Genomic DNA, 18,167 nt, shown 5'->3' with positions numbered 1-18,167 from the left:
AGTGCAAAAAATCTCATTTTCAAAGTAAGTAACACTTTGCACAAAGCACTGATTTAAAAACACATATGGACAAGCCAGATCAGAAGGCACCCTAATGAATGCAGAGCTCTAACACACAATAAAACAACAGAGAGTTTGACAGTGTTAGTGCTCTCTGATGAACGGAGTTCTTTAAGATTAATTAACAAAACTTAAAAGAGGTTAAGGAGGACAGATTAAGAATTTATCACCATCACTCACATTCCTAAAGCTACCCTTTGGTAGCTGGGCTGAAAAAAAGCAAACTACATTGTCTCTACTCAAAAACCGGACATACTTAGATGAAGGTGACAAAATGCACTCTTTGGTAAAAAGCAGTAGGGGAATTGCTCTAGATTTGCATTGCTAAGCATGAGAACACACCTGCCCTATGCTGAAGACAATGCCTCTGTTTAGCAGACCACAAATGGTGAAACCTAATTATTATAACTAGATGTGAGGAATACCAATTTCTCCAAGGCTGATTTGGTGCTAGAACTATTTAATGACCATATTTGTTCCTACAGGTGAATTCTAGCGAAAGGATTTTGTGCAGAAACAAGGCTGTGAGACTCAAATGCTACCTAAATGAAAAAAGAAAAAAACCCAAAAAACAAAGGGAAGGGTGCAGGGGCTTAAGCTTGGATTAGTTCATATCTCGTTTTTATCCCAACACTACAAAAAGTTGCACCAGTGCAATTGTGCTGCCAGAATGAGTCCTCAACCTAGCTGGGCCACCAAGGACCATTTGTTGATGTGGTCTCACTGCAAAGACAGCAGAAGATGGACCCTTCCCCCACCTCTACTTAGCTATCCACTCACACTGCCAGTCCTTACTGAGATTACTAGGATCATCACCACCCCTAGCTGTACAAATTCAAGTGGTTTTGTACAGTAGCAACAAGTCAGAGCTCTAGCTGACTCAGACTCACAGGACCCGTGTGTGCTGGCTTCGTGTCTGCAGGAGCTGTGCCCTACACAAAAATGAACTATGACATGGCTTTGGCTCACAGGTAGAGCTTCCAGAGATTCAAAATAAATCATGTTTGTTAACTACAACATAAAGCAATCAGCACTTCTTGTCAGCCTGTCACCCGCAATGTAAAATGGTGGCCCATTAAGTCCTTCACAGAGACTGATATAAAACCATTTTAGGGAAACAGAAACAAAAAACGCTATTCCTTTCCCTCCCTCACAGAATTCAAAACACAGTAGCACAGAAACCTGACCAATTTGTTTTCAGGATTCCTTTTCCATGCTTGCAGCGGCAAAATGGAGAAATAAGGATAAGGGGAGGGTGAAGGAGCTGCTGGAGGAGGGAAGGCAGGCAAACCCAGCATGTAAAGACACAGCTGTGGAGGGCTGCTAAGCAGTCCATGTGGGATGAGAGGGAAGAAGGCACAGCCCTCACATAGCACAAGACGCTGAGGCAGTGAGGACCCAGGAGGCAGCTATGGCTCAGGAGAGGATGAGCAGAACATTTAACAAGACAAACATTTTCTTGATTCTGTGGGTGTCTGTGGGTGCTCAAGAATAAGAAACTGGTAAACTGACCTATTACCACTCACTGGGATGTGGCTATTTAGCTGGCTAAAACTGGTTCAATACATGACAGTGCTTTGCTTGGGACGTGCCTCCAGGAAATCCTTCTACTGACCTTAACAATCGCTTCACAGATTAATTTATTTAAAGATCTGTTGCACTCACCTACAACAAAAATCCCTTGTCACCATCCAGCTGGAAGTCAGCTAGTTAATTTTACACCCAGATTAAGGTTAATACATCCTGGACACACTGTGAATTCAAATATCCTATCAATTACATGACATTAAAAAAACCAGGAAGCAGACAAAGGAAGATAGTTACATGGTTGTCTTTTGTCATCTTGATCAGCTGCTCCAAGGATGCCTTAAGCTCATCTCCAGACATGGTAGACAATATTACAGAATAAAACAGGGCTGCAAGCTCACGCATTTCCTCTTTGTTGGTGTTCATCAGGCTCTGTGGAAGTTTAAAAAAAACCAAACCATGAAATATGGAAGCAGCTTCTTACCCAGACTGTTCATAAAGCGCTTCAATATACAAAGACAATTGCCATGGAGATACATAAATCTTAACTCAGAATCCACTCTTTAAACCAACAGCATTATCACTTAATAAGAAACAAAATCCTCAATTTAGCAAAGCATTCATTACACACTCAGTGTTCTGGAGGAAGAAAGCCACTAGCCACAAGAGGGCCACCCACCAGTTCTGCGTCAAAACACACAGATTGAATTCCTGGCCAAATTTTGTCTGCAGCTAAGAGCTTCCAGGCTTTGCATTCATCCTGCACTAAAAATGCCCACATCCTAAACCACTATTTTCCCTGAGCTGCTGGAGGCTTCCATACCCTTCTTATTAATCAAAGGGAAAAAAACCCGCAAGAGGGTTAGCCATTTAAATCCAACCATGCCAAAAAAAAAAAAAGGTCCAGGAAATCACAGCTCTCAATGCCAAATTATCCACTTTGTATCTGAGAACTTGTATTGTCTAAATAAATTGCTAAAAAGTTGAATTTTGGAAGCCTCGGGTAATTTATTACGATATAATCCTATGTCTATCAGTAACTTGACGCATAATGCAATATAATGCAACTCCTGGGAAGAATTCATACCCAAATCTTTGAATGCCTTGGGCCACCACAAAGAAACCAAACTGAGCCAAGGAAACAAACAAGAAATGATCTGTCAGGCTCATGAAATGTGACACTAACTTCAACTCCAAACTAGTATCAGATCACGAATCTGACTTCTAACAGAGCCCTCAACCTGTTTGCTTCACTTGGCAAGGCAAAAACACATGAAGCATGATTCACAACAGTATTTCTGAAACTCGGTACTATCAATAACCACCACTAGAAGCTTAATTTTGCAAATGGACACCAGGCCAAAGTGGGTTTTCTACAAATGATGAAGGGTTTTTACAAGAAGGGTTTTCTACAAATGATGACGAATACTGAAAAGGGGAATGTTTTTAAGTACTCTCCTGTGTGATTCATACCTGCACACAAATGAGAAGTGATAAACTTCATACAGTGCAATGCAGCACACATATCATCATAAGGAACTATTAAAGCACATTCTAATTTTTGTTAACCTTGACCTTTTAACCTGCCAGATTGCCCCTGTGAAAGCAATGACAACCTGTAAGACCTTCAAGAACTTTGGAGGTTTGAGGCAAACCATGCAAAAGCAGAGAGTTGCCTGAGAAAAGAATCTAAGGAAAGCAGAATTCCCTTTGGGTTATTCCCAAGCAGACTCCAGTGTACGCAGTTTCTTCTGTCTGGGACTAATAAATAGAAAAAAAATATCTCCACAGAAAGGCTTCTAAAACAATCAGGGATCTAATTAATCTCATCCTCTGAGAAATCATTCACTTCTTTCACTGAAACATTCACACTGTTCAACAATTTCTTCAAAAATGTGCAGAATTTTGTCTTCAGTTTTCTTTTGGAGAGAAAAAAAATGGATTACACCAACAGGATAGATGACAGATTACCTAGAGCATATAAGTCTGTGAACAAAATCATTAATACGAAAGAACCATAAAATAATTTTCCCCATCCTGGTACATATAACATTTCATGAGGTGTTGACTGTGAGTAGAAAAACCAGATTTAAAATCCAAGTGCATGCTTGGAAATAATACTCTGCTTCACCATGGGAAATGTGCCAGATTTTGCTAATGCCAGATCTCATCCAACCCAAAAAAATCACCAAAAAAGAAGGGGTTTCACTATACCTTAATCCAATCCATTTTGTCTACAAATCTGGTAGCCAGTTTTTCTGGGTACACTGAAACAACTTCCAGAAGACAATACATGACTGGCAAACCTAAGCAATAATTAAAGAACCAGGTTATTAAACAACTCCAGTATTTACATTAATCTCACATTTAGTAATTAAAAGAGGTAAAGAAGTATCAGGCATTTCAGGCATTTATTTGTAATTCACTACAGATAACAAACAATTCAGTATAATAGGGTGTAATATTTTCAGACATATTAGGGAAACTAATAAAAGCAAATACTCTGGTAGTAATTTGTTCTAAATGCATTCAAGTGTTTTAGACTATACTTGTGGCAGACAAGCTATTATCAGAGTGAGGGAGACTGGTGAGGAAGCTGTAATATACAATGGCTTTACAATTTTACACTATTATATCAACTGATACTGCAATTTTACAGCCCTGCTTTCTCCCATCTGCACACTAGCATAGAAGAAAACAAGTTTAAACTAAATAGTATATAGTCCACATTTCAACTCTGTGATTGCTGAAGCCAAGTTCAAAGCACTGGACAACTCATTTCTAATAAGAGAATATACTTATTTCTTCAGGATGCTGCTGCACACAGCTTCTTACCTCCAACACCAGCTAAGAGCTGCTGAAGAAGGCCAATATATATATGTACAGGGTTGGTTTCCACATTTTTTGAAGAGGAGGAGGAAGAAGAGAAAGATATGTGGTTGCCAGACATGAGGTTTCTTATGTAACGTCCAATAGCTGGAGCATGATCTTGCATATCTGCCAAGTTCTGTGAGGTTGGCACCACACCAGCACTGTGAGCAAGACACATCCGCAGATACAGAACTATCTAAGTAGGGAAGATAAAAACACAGGATCCTGAGTGCATGAGCACTGGAAAACCCACATAGGAGACAGAAGAGCAGAGAATATGCTGTATTCAATGTAACCTAAACTAGAAAGCTTCTCCTTTAATCAAATCTAGACAGAAGAGTCAGTGTAGAGACAGGAACAAACATGAAATGTAACAGATCTTACGACCAGTTTCTGCAATACGCCTGTGTAAGCAGACAACCCTACATCATTCTCTAAAGATAAAATCATATGCAGACTTTTGGTTTATCATCAGTTAGCGCAACCTCCTTGCAGGCACTTCAGCCTGCACCCTATACCAATTTGACATATGTACAAATGCAACCCAACACACTGCTAATACCGATCTCGCTTCCCATCTCCATTTGTGTCTACAGATCACTGAAGCCTGGGATTCTGTTAGAAAAAAACAGTCTCAAGGAGCATAATGGTACCTCTGCCCAGGACTGCCTAATATCTAATACTATTTTATTAGATATGCTGCAGAGCAGTGCAGCAACCCCCTCTCATGAACATTCCTTCCAATCCCCTGTGAAAATCCTGTTCAGACTGCTGTTTAAAGACAAAGGATGGAGAGTTAATCCCAACATTTGTCTAAAAGAATTTTAGTATGTAGAGTGACTTATGGTAGCTGTTTAGCTTCTTACACTGTCCTCTAGATAAATAACAGTACACATTTCTGAGAAAGTAAATCCAGACAATTACCTCTCCAAATGTGGCAGGATTGAAAGGCAGTGCTGCAGTTCCAGTCATATATTTAGCTGGGGTTTTCATTCGGTGAGAGGCCTAAACAACAGAGTAAATTAAGAGTGGAACATTCAGACCCATAACAGCAGAGATGTTGAAAAGGTCAATGAAATTTTGCTGATGTGACTATGTTAATCCTCCACTTAGCAACTGAAAAAGTGTAACAGCTCTGTAACAAAAAGGGCACAGTGCACTTGGTAATAGTCAGGTCAATCTACTTTACATCCTGATCAACTCAGAAACTGGAAACTCTGGATGCATGAGAGGAAATAGTAGGGGAGGCTGAAGGAGTGTAACGTTCTTCCTTTCAGAAAACAAAGAAGCACTTTAGAATTCAAACACAAAGTACCTCATAAACCTCCAAACTCTGAGGCTCCCCGCTGATAGGCAGCCAGAAAGCTTTAAGATGGCAGCTTTGTCTGGAGAGGCTGCAGAGCAGTCAGCTTTCCCCAGTACTGGGAGATAGGTAGATGGGTGCCTCAGGCTATGCCAGCCAAGCCCAGGGAGTCTCCCAGACTGAGAGAGACTCAGAGGAAGTCTCTCCACCTGCTATGTGGAAGGCTGCAGCAGCAAGTGAGCAACTCCTTTCCATGCAAATGTTCACTTTGACAAGCAGGACTATAACAGCAGAAAAACATCCGAACAGGATGTTTTCAGTGACACTCACTGCAAAAGTTGCAGAAAAGCAATATATATATATATATGTATATTTAACAGGCAACATGCACATCAATAGTACGGCTTGATTTAGTCAGGCAGCCTTATATTTGAGTAAACACACAAGGCAGAAGTTGCAGAAGACAACAGATCCTCAGTCACCTTAACACGCTGTGAACTATTGCAATGCTAATTTCAATGACATCCAGAATTACTAAGGAAAACCTGATTTAGTGAACAGACAGTTCACACTTCACACTTACTCCTTTGAAGAATGGTTTCCCACCCATACCCAGTAGATTGGGTCCTACTCTTTCACATATGTTTTTCTTTCAGAAGGAGGGAAGTACGCTAAATCAGCAGTCATTTTGCATCTCAGCCAGCTGTGCCAAACAATGCATCCAGACTTCTCAAACACTTTCAGAAGTCACAGATTACTGATAGTATGTTAAAATTCACACTTTGAGATACTAAACAAATACATGTACCTCCAGGATTTTTAAGTACACCTTCAGGACATGTAAAGAAGATCTTAAAAGTGCTTCAAAAATTTTAATTCCCCCATGATTGAGGGACTCTTGGTTTTCTCAGCAGTGATTAAACTACATTGATTCATAGTTATTTAGTGATATTACAAATGTAAAGGAAAATCTTAAAATTAACTTCAAGGGGACAGCATTTAAGAGTGTTATTTAAAAATCTGTCTTCGTGTCTTGATTTTTTATACCTATTTAATAGCCAGGATTCTGGACTAAAAGCAAGTTTTCTCACAGAACATCAAATACTTCAGAGTACTAACAGAGTACACCAGCAGAGTACAACACCATCAGAGCACACATTTCACAATAAATCTCTCAGGTGTAATAGTTCTGCTATCAGAGACCTCTTGCAAAATCAGATGGGCTTCAACATTACATACGTCTCACATTTTTTTAAACAGCAGGCTATCACAGGAAAAAAATACTGTAAGTGACTCTTCACATCTTCTTTATTGCTTTTAAGCCTAGTATAGCTACTCTACACAGAAGTGTGTAACAGACTACATATTAACACTTCTCCAAATGAGCTCTCAGCGTAAACAGTTGCGAGTAAACTTAGTGACAGTTTTTGGCATATCATTCTACTAAACCCATGAAAGGCTATTTACATGGCCATTATTCCACAAATTGCAATGAAGATGAAAAATTAAGCCTCTAAATCAACAACTCAGACTTCTTCCATTGTCTTAGCATCTCCTTTCCTAGCCTAGGACCCTTTATTGGTTCATGTACATTATTTTTCACTGGCCTTCTTGCACCTTCAGGAACTGTTTGTGAAACATGCTGGATTGTAAGTCTCAAACACTGGATTCTTCATTCCACATATCATCTGCACAAATTGCAAGAAAGCAAAACACTCCCTTCATTAAAAGATCTGTCCCGTTACTAAACACTAGGATCTCTTGCAATTAATGCCAGCAGAAAGTGATGACAAGTGGTAAACTTTGCAATGAAATACTATGTGTAATCCCCATTGTGATTTTCACTAACTTTATTCCTTGAGGCAGCCGTGGGAAACAGACACAGGGAAGGAAAGACCACACATATCACATGCCTGAGCATCAGATATCTATTTGTCATTTACTGTGATAGAAGCACTGTACCTTTTCTTGAATGTAATAGACCATTTCAGGGAAGGAAGGCATCTGCTTCCCAGCACTCTCCTTTTCATTTTTTCCAGAAAATGCTCTCAGTACCCGCTGGGCTTCTCCATGTACCTCCTCCCGCCTTTCAGAAGGAATGATTAGAAACAGACATTATTTGTACAGAAAAAATGGCCTTTAGTGAGCAATAAGGTATGTTGGGAAGCTGGGGGAGAGTGAACAGTTTCTAAATGATGTGGGGGATTTTTGAAAGGAAGGGGAAAAAAATCTTGCATTACAACTTTTAATTTTTTGTTTATTTTAGAGATAGGAAAGAAAAAGGGTTAATACCAAGTGCTATTCGCAAAACTGGATGAGCTCACTTCTGTTCCTCTTACACCCTTCTGATGCTCACCATCAGTTCCTGGTTCCCACATCCTTGTTTTCCTATCTGGTACTTCTCCCTGTCACTTCCCATAGTCAAGCTTCAGCTGCCACCTACCAGGCTTATCATTACCTACTTAACAGTAAGTAACTACTCCTAAACAGTGCTGACACTGCAATGACAGAGCTGGTTGTTGCAATTGATCTGTTTAGCTTTCCTTAGTTACACAATAGCTACTTACATCAAAAAATTAGTAATTAAACTAAGTTGGAAAAAAAAACCCCACCATTTACACTGCAGCAACAGAAAACTGCAAATTAAATTATTCCTGTAATTTAATGAGTCACCTACTTCTCAGCAGAGAGAGGCAGCTCTCAAAACTGCATGCTCAACTCTCCACAAATACAAGCTAAAAATAGACAGAGAGAATTTGCCAGGAAAAAATGATTTCTAGACACTGTAAAAGTGATTTCAGTTAATGTATTTTTACTCTGCAATTCCAACTGATCATTAACATGAAGCAGTTCATCTGAAACAAGAAAAACAATCTAAATTAGAGACTATCACTGAGTACAGTAACAGTTCTCAGTAGAACTGTCAAGAATGTCCCTATGTAAAGGTTAATTTTTAAATTGCCATATTTGTTTTTCTTGGAGTTATTTATATGCAAACTTACACACACACGTCTATAGATGTATTCATATTTAATCCAAATATATACTGAGTGCAAATACATGTGTGTGTGCATATGCATATATATACACATACATACATATATATATATATGTATGCATGTATGTGTGTGTGTATATATATATGCATAAATAATTTATAAAGGAAAACAACTTACGGGTCTCCTGCAGCTAACAGGAGTAAGTATCTGGAAGGGATATGATCTGGAGGGAACACTGTGCTAGCGAATTTTACAGCCACTTGACGTACTTGAACTTCAGGCTTAAAGGAAAAAGACACAAACATATGGTTGAGTCTTAAATGACAGCAGTAATGACTTTCACTCACCACTTGTACATCATCAGTCAACATGATGGTACCTCTGGTACCAACATGATTCAAAAAGTTTAGACATTTTGAGACACTACTTATGCTTACTCAATCATATGGCAGGAAGACAGGGCAAAGAAAAGCTAACATCTCATATATACACAAGTGGGGAATTAGATGTTTAATTTAACACATGCACACTCTGGGAATCATCCTAGCTCTTGAACAACTGAACAGCTCCATCCAGGCAGTTTTGAAATGAAACTGACATATATCATCTATCCACAGAAAACAGAGCTACACTTAGGAGCAGCATAGCCAGAGGTGGGAAAGAAACATCAGCTTCAGGCGGTCATTCCACCTGTAAGGTACAGATAGTCTCAAAAAGGTGCTGCCTGGAGATCTAGATCCCTTGAGCAAAAGGGTTATCGGCATGCAAATTATCTCTTACACTAGAAATACATACACCTCCATAGTCAGCCTGACTACCCATGCAAACACAGCATATATAACACTCACTCTTTCTGAAAATCTGGGGTATTCTGAACACATAGAAAGTACTCAGAAAGTATATGTCAGTGAAGTGTGGTTTAGATAGACTAGTGTCTCAAGGCTGAGCTTCTAGAGAGGTTCAAAGGTGCCGTATGTCAGGTATCACTGAAACCCCACTCAGCAGTGAATGATCCTTTCTACCAAACTCTCTTTGTCCCAAAGCATTTCAGAAGACGCTGTACTTGAAGCATCTGCTTCTCAAAGTTTTCTAAGGAGGAGACTATGAGAAACTTACAGTCCGATTGCAATGAATTTGTTTCTTTGCTAAACAGAACACAAACAGAGAACTGCACTGTTACCTTCCCTGCAGTCACCAAGCCATGTTAAAAGTATTTTATCCAAGCATATACACTCTGCCTTCTCCCCGACAGGCCAATATATTAAGAAAGGGAAGACATGCTCCAGAAGTATCTAACAGGAAGTGTCAGGAAACAGGAAGACAATTAACAGCTCTTTTTTTAAGGTATGTGATTTTGACTCCACTGAAAATACCTTTATTAAATAAGAAGCTACAAGAGCTTCCATCAGGGTGCGCTGGGCTCCTTCCAAGTTACTATATGCTCCAACCATCATAGACAATGCCTCTTGAATGGCAAGCCTAGTATCAGCATCTTCCTGCGGTACAAAACCAAGAGTTTTCACTTTACAGAGTGTAGTGCCAAGAATTAAGCAAAATCAGCAGAAAACAATAATGATTTCCCAAAGCCCCATCAGCACCCACCTTACATAAGGCTTCAAAAAACTGCTGTACCAGTGCTATATCCTTGGTAAAGAGCTGAGGCATTCGGCTGAAAGAAGATATTTCAATCCATTAAGCTTTTGGTCTTTTAAGTTGAAATGCTTCACATTTCATTGGTTTTCCCCTCATTCCAAATATTAACTGTCAAACAATTGAGAGTCAGCAGAGAAAGTCTGCCCTACCTTAGCCATATCCACCATAAAGCAGCACATTCTCCCACCTTTAACACAGTTTGGAAAGTGAAACATTTTACGGACAACCACTTAGATCACCAGCACATGACTGAACGTAGCACTTGCCTAGCTTCATGCCCTCTGGTCTTTGCTGTACATTCCTTAAATTTATATTTCTGGCAATCCAGAATGTGGAACTGTTTCTTAAATTCTGTGCATAATTCATGAGCTGCCATTAATCACTGCTAGAGAAGCTATCAGCTAAAAACATACTCCCTTTTACATCTCTGCAGTTGTCACAAGAAGAATCCTTTTCTCTGCACCATGCACTCAACTGCAAACTTGGCATAGAGCTTGCTGCTGATAAATTAACAGATTACTCTGGAAAATTATTCAATTTCCCAGTGCTTAAATGATGCTTCAATTACCTGGAGAGCTTTCCAACTGCTGAATATGCCATTGATAGCAGTTTTGAATCCTTGAATGATAAAACAATAAATAAAATTTAGCAATATCAGAAATACATACAGGTATATCTTTTGTAAATAAACATTTACTTTAAATATACTTTAAGTCCTGTCTTCAAAGTGCTCAAGCAGGCTTTCATGGAAAAAGAATCCTAAAACATAAAATACTCATATCCAAGAATAAAAATATTGTACAGACCACACTTGTGTCCAAGAAACAGAGAAATTGCAAATGGTGGCAAAATAGAAATCTCTGTTCTGGTCTCGGCTAACAACATTTTACTTCAAGAGAGATAGATAAGGAAATTCAGTGAGTATATGAAACAGTAGCAGAGGGACAGAAACCTTCCACTAGCTCTGAACAGCAGCTGTAAACAAAGGAATGCACAATGGATCCTGTGGATGACCAGTACAGCGCATTTATACACATGCGCTTACTTCCTCCTTTTTCATTTCCTTCCCAATGGCAAAGAGTCAAATGCCAAGCGTTCAAACACCAACTCAGGCCAGAAGGTCACATTCAACAGCTCAAATGAAGCAACAAGAAGTTAAAAGCTGCAGAGGAGGTGATCTGCAACATCAGCCCTTTCTAAGGTACGTAGGAGTATCATGGGGAATTTGACTTCTGAAACGGCACAGGAAACACCTCATCAAGCCAGACTGGCATTTGCAGCTGTTTGGTAACACCCTTCCCAGAGCAGTACCAACCATCCCTAGACAGACAGCAGTGTGTTACAAGCAGGCCTATACAGATGCTTAATACAATGGGATAGGCACCCAGAGTTGAGAGTTGTGCGCTCCAGAGTAAGAGCAGCTGGGTACTACTTTGGCTTCCCCTCTTTATATTACTAACACTATTGTTTCCTGAGATTTTGCAATTGGTGCCCAAGCACATATCTATAGGTGTTAAATAAATAAAACAGTTATAGTATATAGCATTTTAAAATATTTCATTCTCTTCCAACAAAAATCCTTAAAACATATCCTCTGGCAGCCTCTCAACCTAACACCAAAAAAGGATTCATCGGTTTCCATCATAAAGGTACCTATATTTTGCTTGTATTCACATGAAGAACCACAGTAAATAATTTTTCATCTTACCTCTTTGTATTCATTGATCAGCTTTGTAAGTCCATTTAAAAGCATTGGACCTAATGGCTTTATTTTACTCTCCGGACAACTGCAATTGAAGAAATGAACAAAATATTATCTTTTGCATCCCTGAAACATATTTCTCTGGTATCACTTCTCTTGATTGTGTTAAGGTAAGAAATTACTATTTATTGTGTAGCACAGACACACAGAGCTTTCAAGATTAAGTAAAAAAAACCCTACTCGCTCTGAGTTGTAGTACTCAGAAGTTCAGTTATATCTTCATTAACCAGAGTGCCTTCTAGGCAAAAAACTAAAAAACATTGTGCTGTCTGAACTACTTACATGATACAAATATGATGCACAAACTGCAACGACAGACTTCTCAGTTTTGCATTTGTGTTTGCACCAAAGAGTCCATCATACACCACCTAACCAAAAGGAAGAAGAAGCAGATTAGAGACTGTCTGGCTTCACTTTCAAAGGTTTTCATTCCTCCTCTTCTTTCAAGACTGTCATCAATAATAATACTTCCTGCCTCTAAGTACTGGAGGAACTGTATTACTAAACTCATTGGGAAGAGTTAGCTTTGGAAAACAAGCATTACCTGAATGTTAGCTGGGAACATTTCTGCAGCTTGCCGGGACCGCAGAAGATGAGGAACTATCTTTAATTTAACACGGGTGCTGACTGATTCTCGTTTCATTTCTGGTTTTAGAACAGATCCCTGTCAGAAACAGAGACAAAACTGCATCTTTGGACACTAGTACATTTAAGTTAGCTGAATTACTTTCTGCTGCAAATCAGAACACACTAGCACAGAGAAAAAGACTATTTAAATAGCATAAATGTTCAGTGACAGCAGGTATCAAAGGAAGTGACAGATTTAAGAATTACATATGTATGCTTTCAAATAAAATAAGGCAACTAAAATCACTTCTTCAGCAATTAAGAAGATAGACAACTCTGATGGCAAATCTTACCTCCTTGGTTTTCAGTGGTATATCCCCAAGATACACTTTATACATTTTGTTGATGATAGCTGGATTGTTCCAGTCAATTAAACTGAAGAAAAAAATCACATTGAACACCAACATGTTATGATTCCAACCTTTGACTGTTTTTAAAAATACAGCATTTTGCATCATATTCATATTCTTCCCAAAGTTTAAACAGAACTCCTCAGTTTGACTTCTAACCGCTTTTCTCACATCCACATAATCATAAAGAATGTGAAGTGATTACATTTTCACAATTTCTGACAAAATGATATCAAGTAATTTGTGAGAAACCTACATGGTCCCTTCTTTCCCACTGAAGGAGGACAGACAGACCACAGTAATCTACCAATTGAATATCAAATGGTAATCTGTGAACTAGCATATATTTCTCATAAAAGACATTTAACATTACATATTAACACGCTTTTTGTCCACAGTTATTTTTCTCTCTGGGCAAAGAATACCAGCACAGAAGGAAAGATGAGACAAGCAGCAAAGGAGAGACCGGCTTCCTTAATCAGGGTACACCATTTAATGGAATCATCTCTCCTGTCATGAGTGAGGTACATGAACAGACTTCAGGTGCAAAAGGTTTCACATTACGTATTTGACTCCAAGTTGAACAGCCCTACAGAAGCCACCTACACATTTCAAAGACAGGCCTTCTCTCAACCTCCTATGAACCAGCAGATCTCTCACTGTCAATGTCTCAGTAAACAGTACCAAGAGCCATCACCCTGGCCTCTTGATGAGTTAAAGCAGAAGCATTGTTTTTAGATGATGAAAGGTGAACTGCATGTAAGCAAAAGTTGCAATAATGACAACAGTGTCTGCCAAACTTTCTAGACTATGATCTATTTCACAATTAGTCTTAATAAATTAAATGAAAGTATACTTTTCTGGGAATCATTTACTAAAGCCTTATTGACAATTGATAATCCACGGAGTGCAATGTGGAAACCACCGATATTCTTTATGATTTCATATGAAAATGGCTCAAAAGCGATACCAAAAATGATCAAACCCACAGAGCTAAAGCTGCCAGCTCTGGAGCCAAGTGACATTCCCAGCTGCAAGACTGTGAGAAACACCATTCCCAGCCCAGTGGGAATACATGGTAGCTTCACAGGTGTCTTCAGCCTTCCTCCTCTCAGAGCACAGCCTCTCTGGAGCGCTACATTCATTGCAGCTAGCTGTTTCAGGAACACTAACACCATCTTTTCCAACCATCCAGACCCTACCTTTGCTTGCTCTTCAGTTCAAGGTCTGCTGCAGTGGCAACACTGTGTCTTGTATCACTGGAGGCTACAACCAGGTGTATAACAGCTTCAAGCTCGGGCACTTGCTCAGCTTCGATGAACTTCACTATTCCCAGCTTACACTGTTCAATTCCAGTGAAAGACAGTGTTATTGACAAGAAAGCAGATGTTATGGTAACTGTAGCAGCTCAGCTGCCTGAAACAATGGCTTTTGCTTGCTTAGGGAGTAGTTCACCTGCTCTCCAACTCTTAACTTGCCTCCTGTCAAAGCAGTCATCTGCAGCAAAGTATCAGCATTATGGTTAGGGGATACTCTGCTAGACTACTGCTAAAACGGGATGCTTCAGAAACAGAAGGCACTGTTGCAACCTTTAGGAGTGAGACACCAAGGGTAGGCTGCAGTCATGGCTGCTTCCTAACCATCTTCCTCCCCATCCCACCACTGCAAAATTCCTTAGGGTATCATGAAAGGTCCCTCAATAAATTCCCTCAGGGCAACTAAAGGCCTGGTCAGAATCAGTTGCTTATTTTCCCTCCAGCTTTCCATTCCTACATCTGCAACCATCCCTGTTACCACCCTCAGTCCAAGGACCAGCTCCACAGTTCTAAATACCTGTTCTAGTAGCTCTGGTGTCCATGGATTATCTCCAATTACCCTTTTGGCTGCATAAAAGCTCATCCCAGGAGGTGGCTGAGGGATTCCAGGACCTCCCACACTACTTGATGAAGACCCCTGGGCTGAGGGCATGTTTTGTCGACTTTGAGATTCATTCAGTACAAACCTAAGAAGGGAGGGAAAGATTTCTATTAGAACCTTTACCAACCCACATTAGCAGCTGAATTAGATTCCAGAATGGAGAAATACACATAACTTGTCCAACTTCATGTATTTTTCTTTAATTAATCCCATGATTCTAACATAAGACAGAATCTGAGACTAGGCTGCAATTATCCCAACATATTCTGCAACAGCCATAACAGTGTCATTGTAAATGAAAACAAACCTCAGTTAGGGAAGGAAAAGGTCCACTGGCATTTCCAGAAAGAGTTCTTAGGTTACAAACCAGAAAAAATTATGTCTTTTGTATAAGAAGTAAATACTCATGCAGTACTACATTCAAGAAACTTGTGCTAAAAGCTTCAATAACATTTGTACGATTTCCATAAAAACACAAATCTAACATGGGAAATAATGAAGCATATGCAACACAAGTGGCAGGAAACAAACCTTGATATAAGAAATAAATAGATTAGATACAGTCTTGGGAAATGGCAGTTTTACTACTGGGCAGGGAAGAAAAGCACAAATAAAAAGATGAAGTTTACAAAGCCTGGTCTTTTGTAAGACCAGCTAGTCTAGCTGCCCTGTGCTCATCTCCACGCTCTCATAAAAGCCACCCCACCTCTCCATGTATCCTTGGAAGCTGGTCAACACATGATGGCCTCAACATCGCAGCGCAGAGAGCAACAAGAATTATTTTGCCCCCAGCCAGCCTTCCACTGCTCTGCATTCAGCACCCAGGCAACAGAAAGAGGTCAACTGTCTCAACAATATGGATAAACACTCATTCCAAGTCTCATTAGTTAAAACTTTAAACACTTTATTATGAGCTTTAAGCCCTACAGTTAAGCTTTCTGGTTGCTTTACTGCACGCAAACTGGCAAGGCTAATTCACAACTGGGCAATGACAGAGCAAGTTCTAACAAGCATAAACTAGCCATAAACCACTGCAAACAGCTTCATCCCAGGGAGCAAGACGTTAAGAGACAGGCATCCAGAGCCACGGGCAAGTTCAAGAAACTCTGAGCACGTTCTGGAAAGAAAATTAAAGCCTTCACTTCCTACTTTCAACATCTGAATATTTTGTCTCAGAGGTCTTTTCCAAACTAAATGATACTGTGATCTAAAAATTCATGCTTGGCCAGAGTATTAAAGTGTGGAAGAGAGTGAAATCTCATTGCAAAGCCCAAAGACTTCATCTGTTGAAGCTACAGCCACAGACGAAGCTAAGAGCATTAACCTGGGCAACTGAAGAGTGTGAACCATGAACAGAAGAACAGGCATTTTAAACTATACTGCAAGATTCTATATACTCAAACAAAAAGGAAGTGGCCCCCAAAATAGCTGATGGGGAACACGGCCTCCAACACAGCTACGAAGAGAAAGAGCACGTGCTCACTATTTTAAATTCATTCCATTAGGCTAATCCTCTCAGGTGAGCAAGAGTTACGAGTTCAAAAAAAAAATCATACTAGCACTAGTCCTATGGGATTTTTATTGCCAGAAAAAACAGAAATGCATTCTACCATCAAAATTATTTCTATTTGCTTTGAAAGCTAAAGCTTCGCTAGCAATAGGAAGACACAAAAAAACAGTGGAAAAAACACTTTGAGAAAGTATTGACTTTAGACACTAGAAGAAGTTCCTAAGAAGCAGTGATCAGTAAATTCAAGTTGCTCTGTACATTCTTTTTGCTTTCAAAAACAGTGCCACAGTAACACCACATCATTACAGTTTGAACATTTTTCACCAGAAGACAAACAAAAGACAAACCTTGTTCAAAGGTTCAACTCTGGAAAGCACAAGTTTTTAGAGATTATGCTTAATTATGACCTTGGAGGAATAAGCATTAAAACTCAACCGCAGGAAGATGAGCACACATTTTTGTCAGGCTTCTATTTGAAAGGGTTGGCTATTTAACAGATAGCTCATATGTCTCATAGTTTCACTTTGATCTCAAAAGAGCTAAGGACAGAACAGTGTAACACCTAATTAAGTGTAGAAAAGAGACATTTTGTAAAATAAGGAAGACGGTGATCTGGTTCTTAAAATTATCAACTTCCTTTCTACCTTTCCATTGGCTTCCTTTGGGACAGGAAACAATAGCATACATTAAATGAGTTCTCAAGGGTACTGTACTGTACTGTTTCACACATAAAGAACACATCAACACTAGAGAAGACTGGTATCAACTCACCCATAAGGCATAAGAAGAACATCCAACATAAAGTCCAAAAGCAGCTGTACAGTCTTTGGTTTTTCAGCAAGATTAAATGGAGAAGCTGCTGCTTTCAGTGGTCCAGCAGGGTATTTCATGTGAAAAAGGGCTGGTATTAGAAGATGCATTAGGCTGAAAAACAATTATATTTACTGCAACCACTAAAAAAACCACACCTGTTTATTTATAACATACAAGAGAGGAATCTTTTTCAACAAACTTAGTCTTTACTAGCAAAAAAAGAAAATCTTAACAAAAGTTAAACATTTTCACAATCCAGCAGGCTTTTTTACCACCTAATGTACTTAAAAATGGAAAGCAGAAGATACATTAGGATTTGTCTTTAAAACAGAACATACATGTCTACATGCATGCACAAACACTTGGAGAGATAAAGTCACTGCCTTTGTCCAGGTTTTTGACGGTTTCATAATTATGCCACAAAATACACTCTATGTCTGTCTCATCCCTAAGAAACACAGGCAAATACAATGGTTGTATACCAGTACAGCCAGATTGTCCAAAGCTCTCTTCAGTCATGTACTTGCTTCTTCGACAGGGATAAACCATGGTCCCAGGGGCTACAAGTATTTTCACACTAATCTTATGAATGGAAGCAAGATTTTACTCCAAGACCTTCAGTAAGGTAATTTTAAAAATACTTTTACACCATCACAGTATTTAGAGTGAATGAAGACATGATTTTAATAACATTTTCCAATGCCAGCACAGTAGAAACTCATCTCAATGTAGGTAAGAACCAGGCCCATCATTAACAGTTTTCTAGAGATTCTTA

General features: G+C 39.3%; 1 protein-coding gene across 4 annotated transcripts in view; it reads right to left on the bottom strand.

Annotated features, from left to right (window-relative positions):
* Positions 1–18,167, bottom strand: part of ECPAS (Ecm29 proteasome adaptor and scaffold) — a 63,258-nt gene that overhangs the window by 30,002 nt on the left and 15,089 nt on the right. For all 4 annotated transcript variants that reach the window (XM_085042266.1, XM_085042269.1, XM_085042267.1 and 1 more), the window contains exons 5-20: positions 17,351–17,503; positions 14,986–15,154; positions 14,355–14,494; positions 13,096–13,177; positions 12,720–12,839; positions 12,458–12,543; positions 12,122–12,200; positions 10,982–11,031; positions 10,363–10,429; positions 10,134–10,256; positions 8,938–9,041; positions 7,724–7,847; positions 5,383–5,463; positions 4,423–4,654; positions 3,802–3,893; positions 1,885–2,019 (exon numbers count right to left, since the gene is read on the bottom strand). In XM_085042266.1, coding sequence (XP_084898392.1) covers positions 1,885–2,019; positions 3,802–3,893; positions 4,423–4,654; positions 5,383–5,463; positions 7,724–7,847; positions 8,938–9,041; positions 10,134–10,256; positions 10,363–10,429; positions 10,982–11,031; positions 12,122–12,200; positions 12,458–12,543; positions 12,720–12,839; positions 13,096–13,177; positions 14,355–14,494; positions 14,986–15,154; positions 17,351–17,503 — 1,837 coding nt within the window. The remainder of the gene's footprint in view (positions 1–1,884; positions 2,020–3,801; positions 3,894–4,422; positions 4,655–5,382; positions 5,464–7,723; positions 7,848–8,937; positions 9,042–10,133; positions 10,257–10,362; positions 10,430–10,981; positions 11,032–12,121; positions 12,201–12,457; positions 12,544–12,719; positions 12,840–13,095; positions 13,178–14,354; positions 14,495–14,985; positions 15,155–17,350; positions 17,504–18,167) is intronic.

The sequence above is a fragment of the Lichenostomus cassidix genome, chromosome Z (genome assembly GCF_008360975.1).
Source record: "Lichenostomus cassidix isolate B80296 chromosome Z, HeHo_3.0, whole genome shotgun sequence".
Taxonomy (NCBI): Eukaryota; Metazoa; Chordata; class Aves; order Passeriformes; family Meliphagidae; genus Lichenostomus; species Lichenostomus cassidix.
This window is presented reverse-complemented; position numbering and strand designations above follow the sequence as displayed.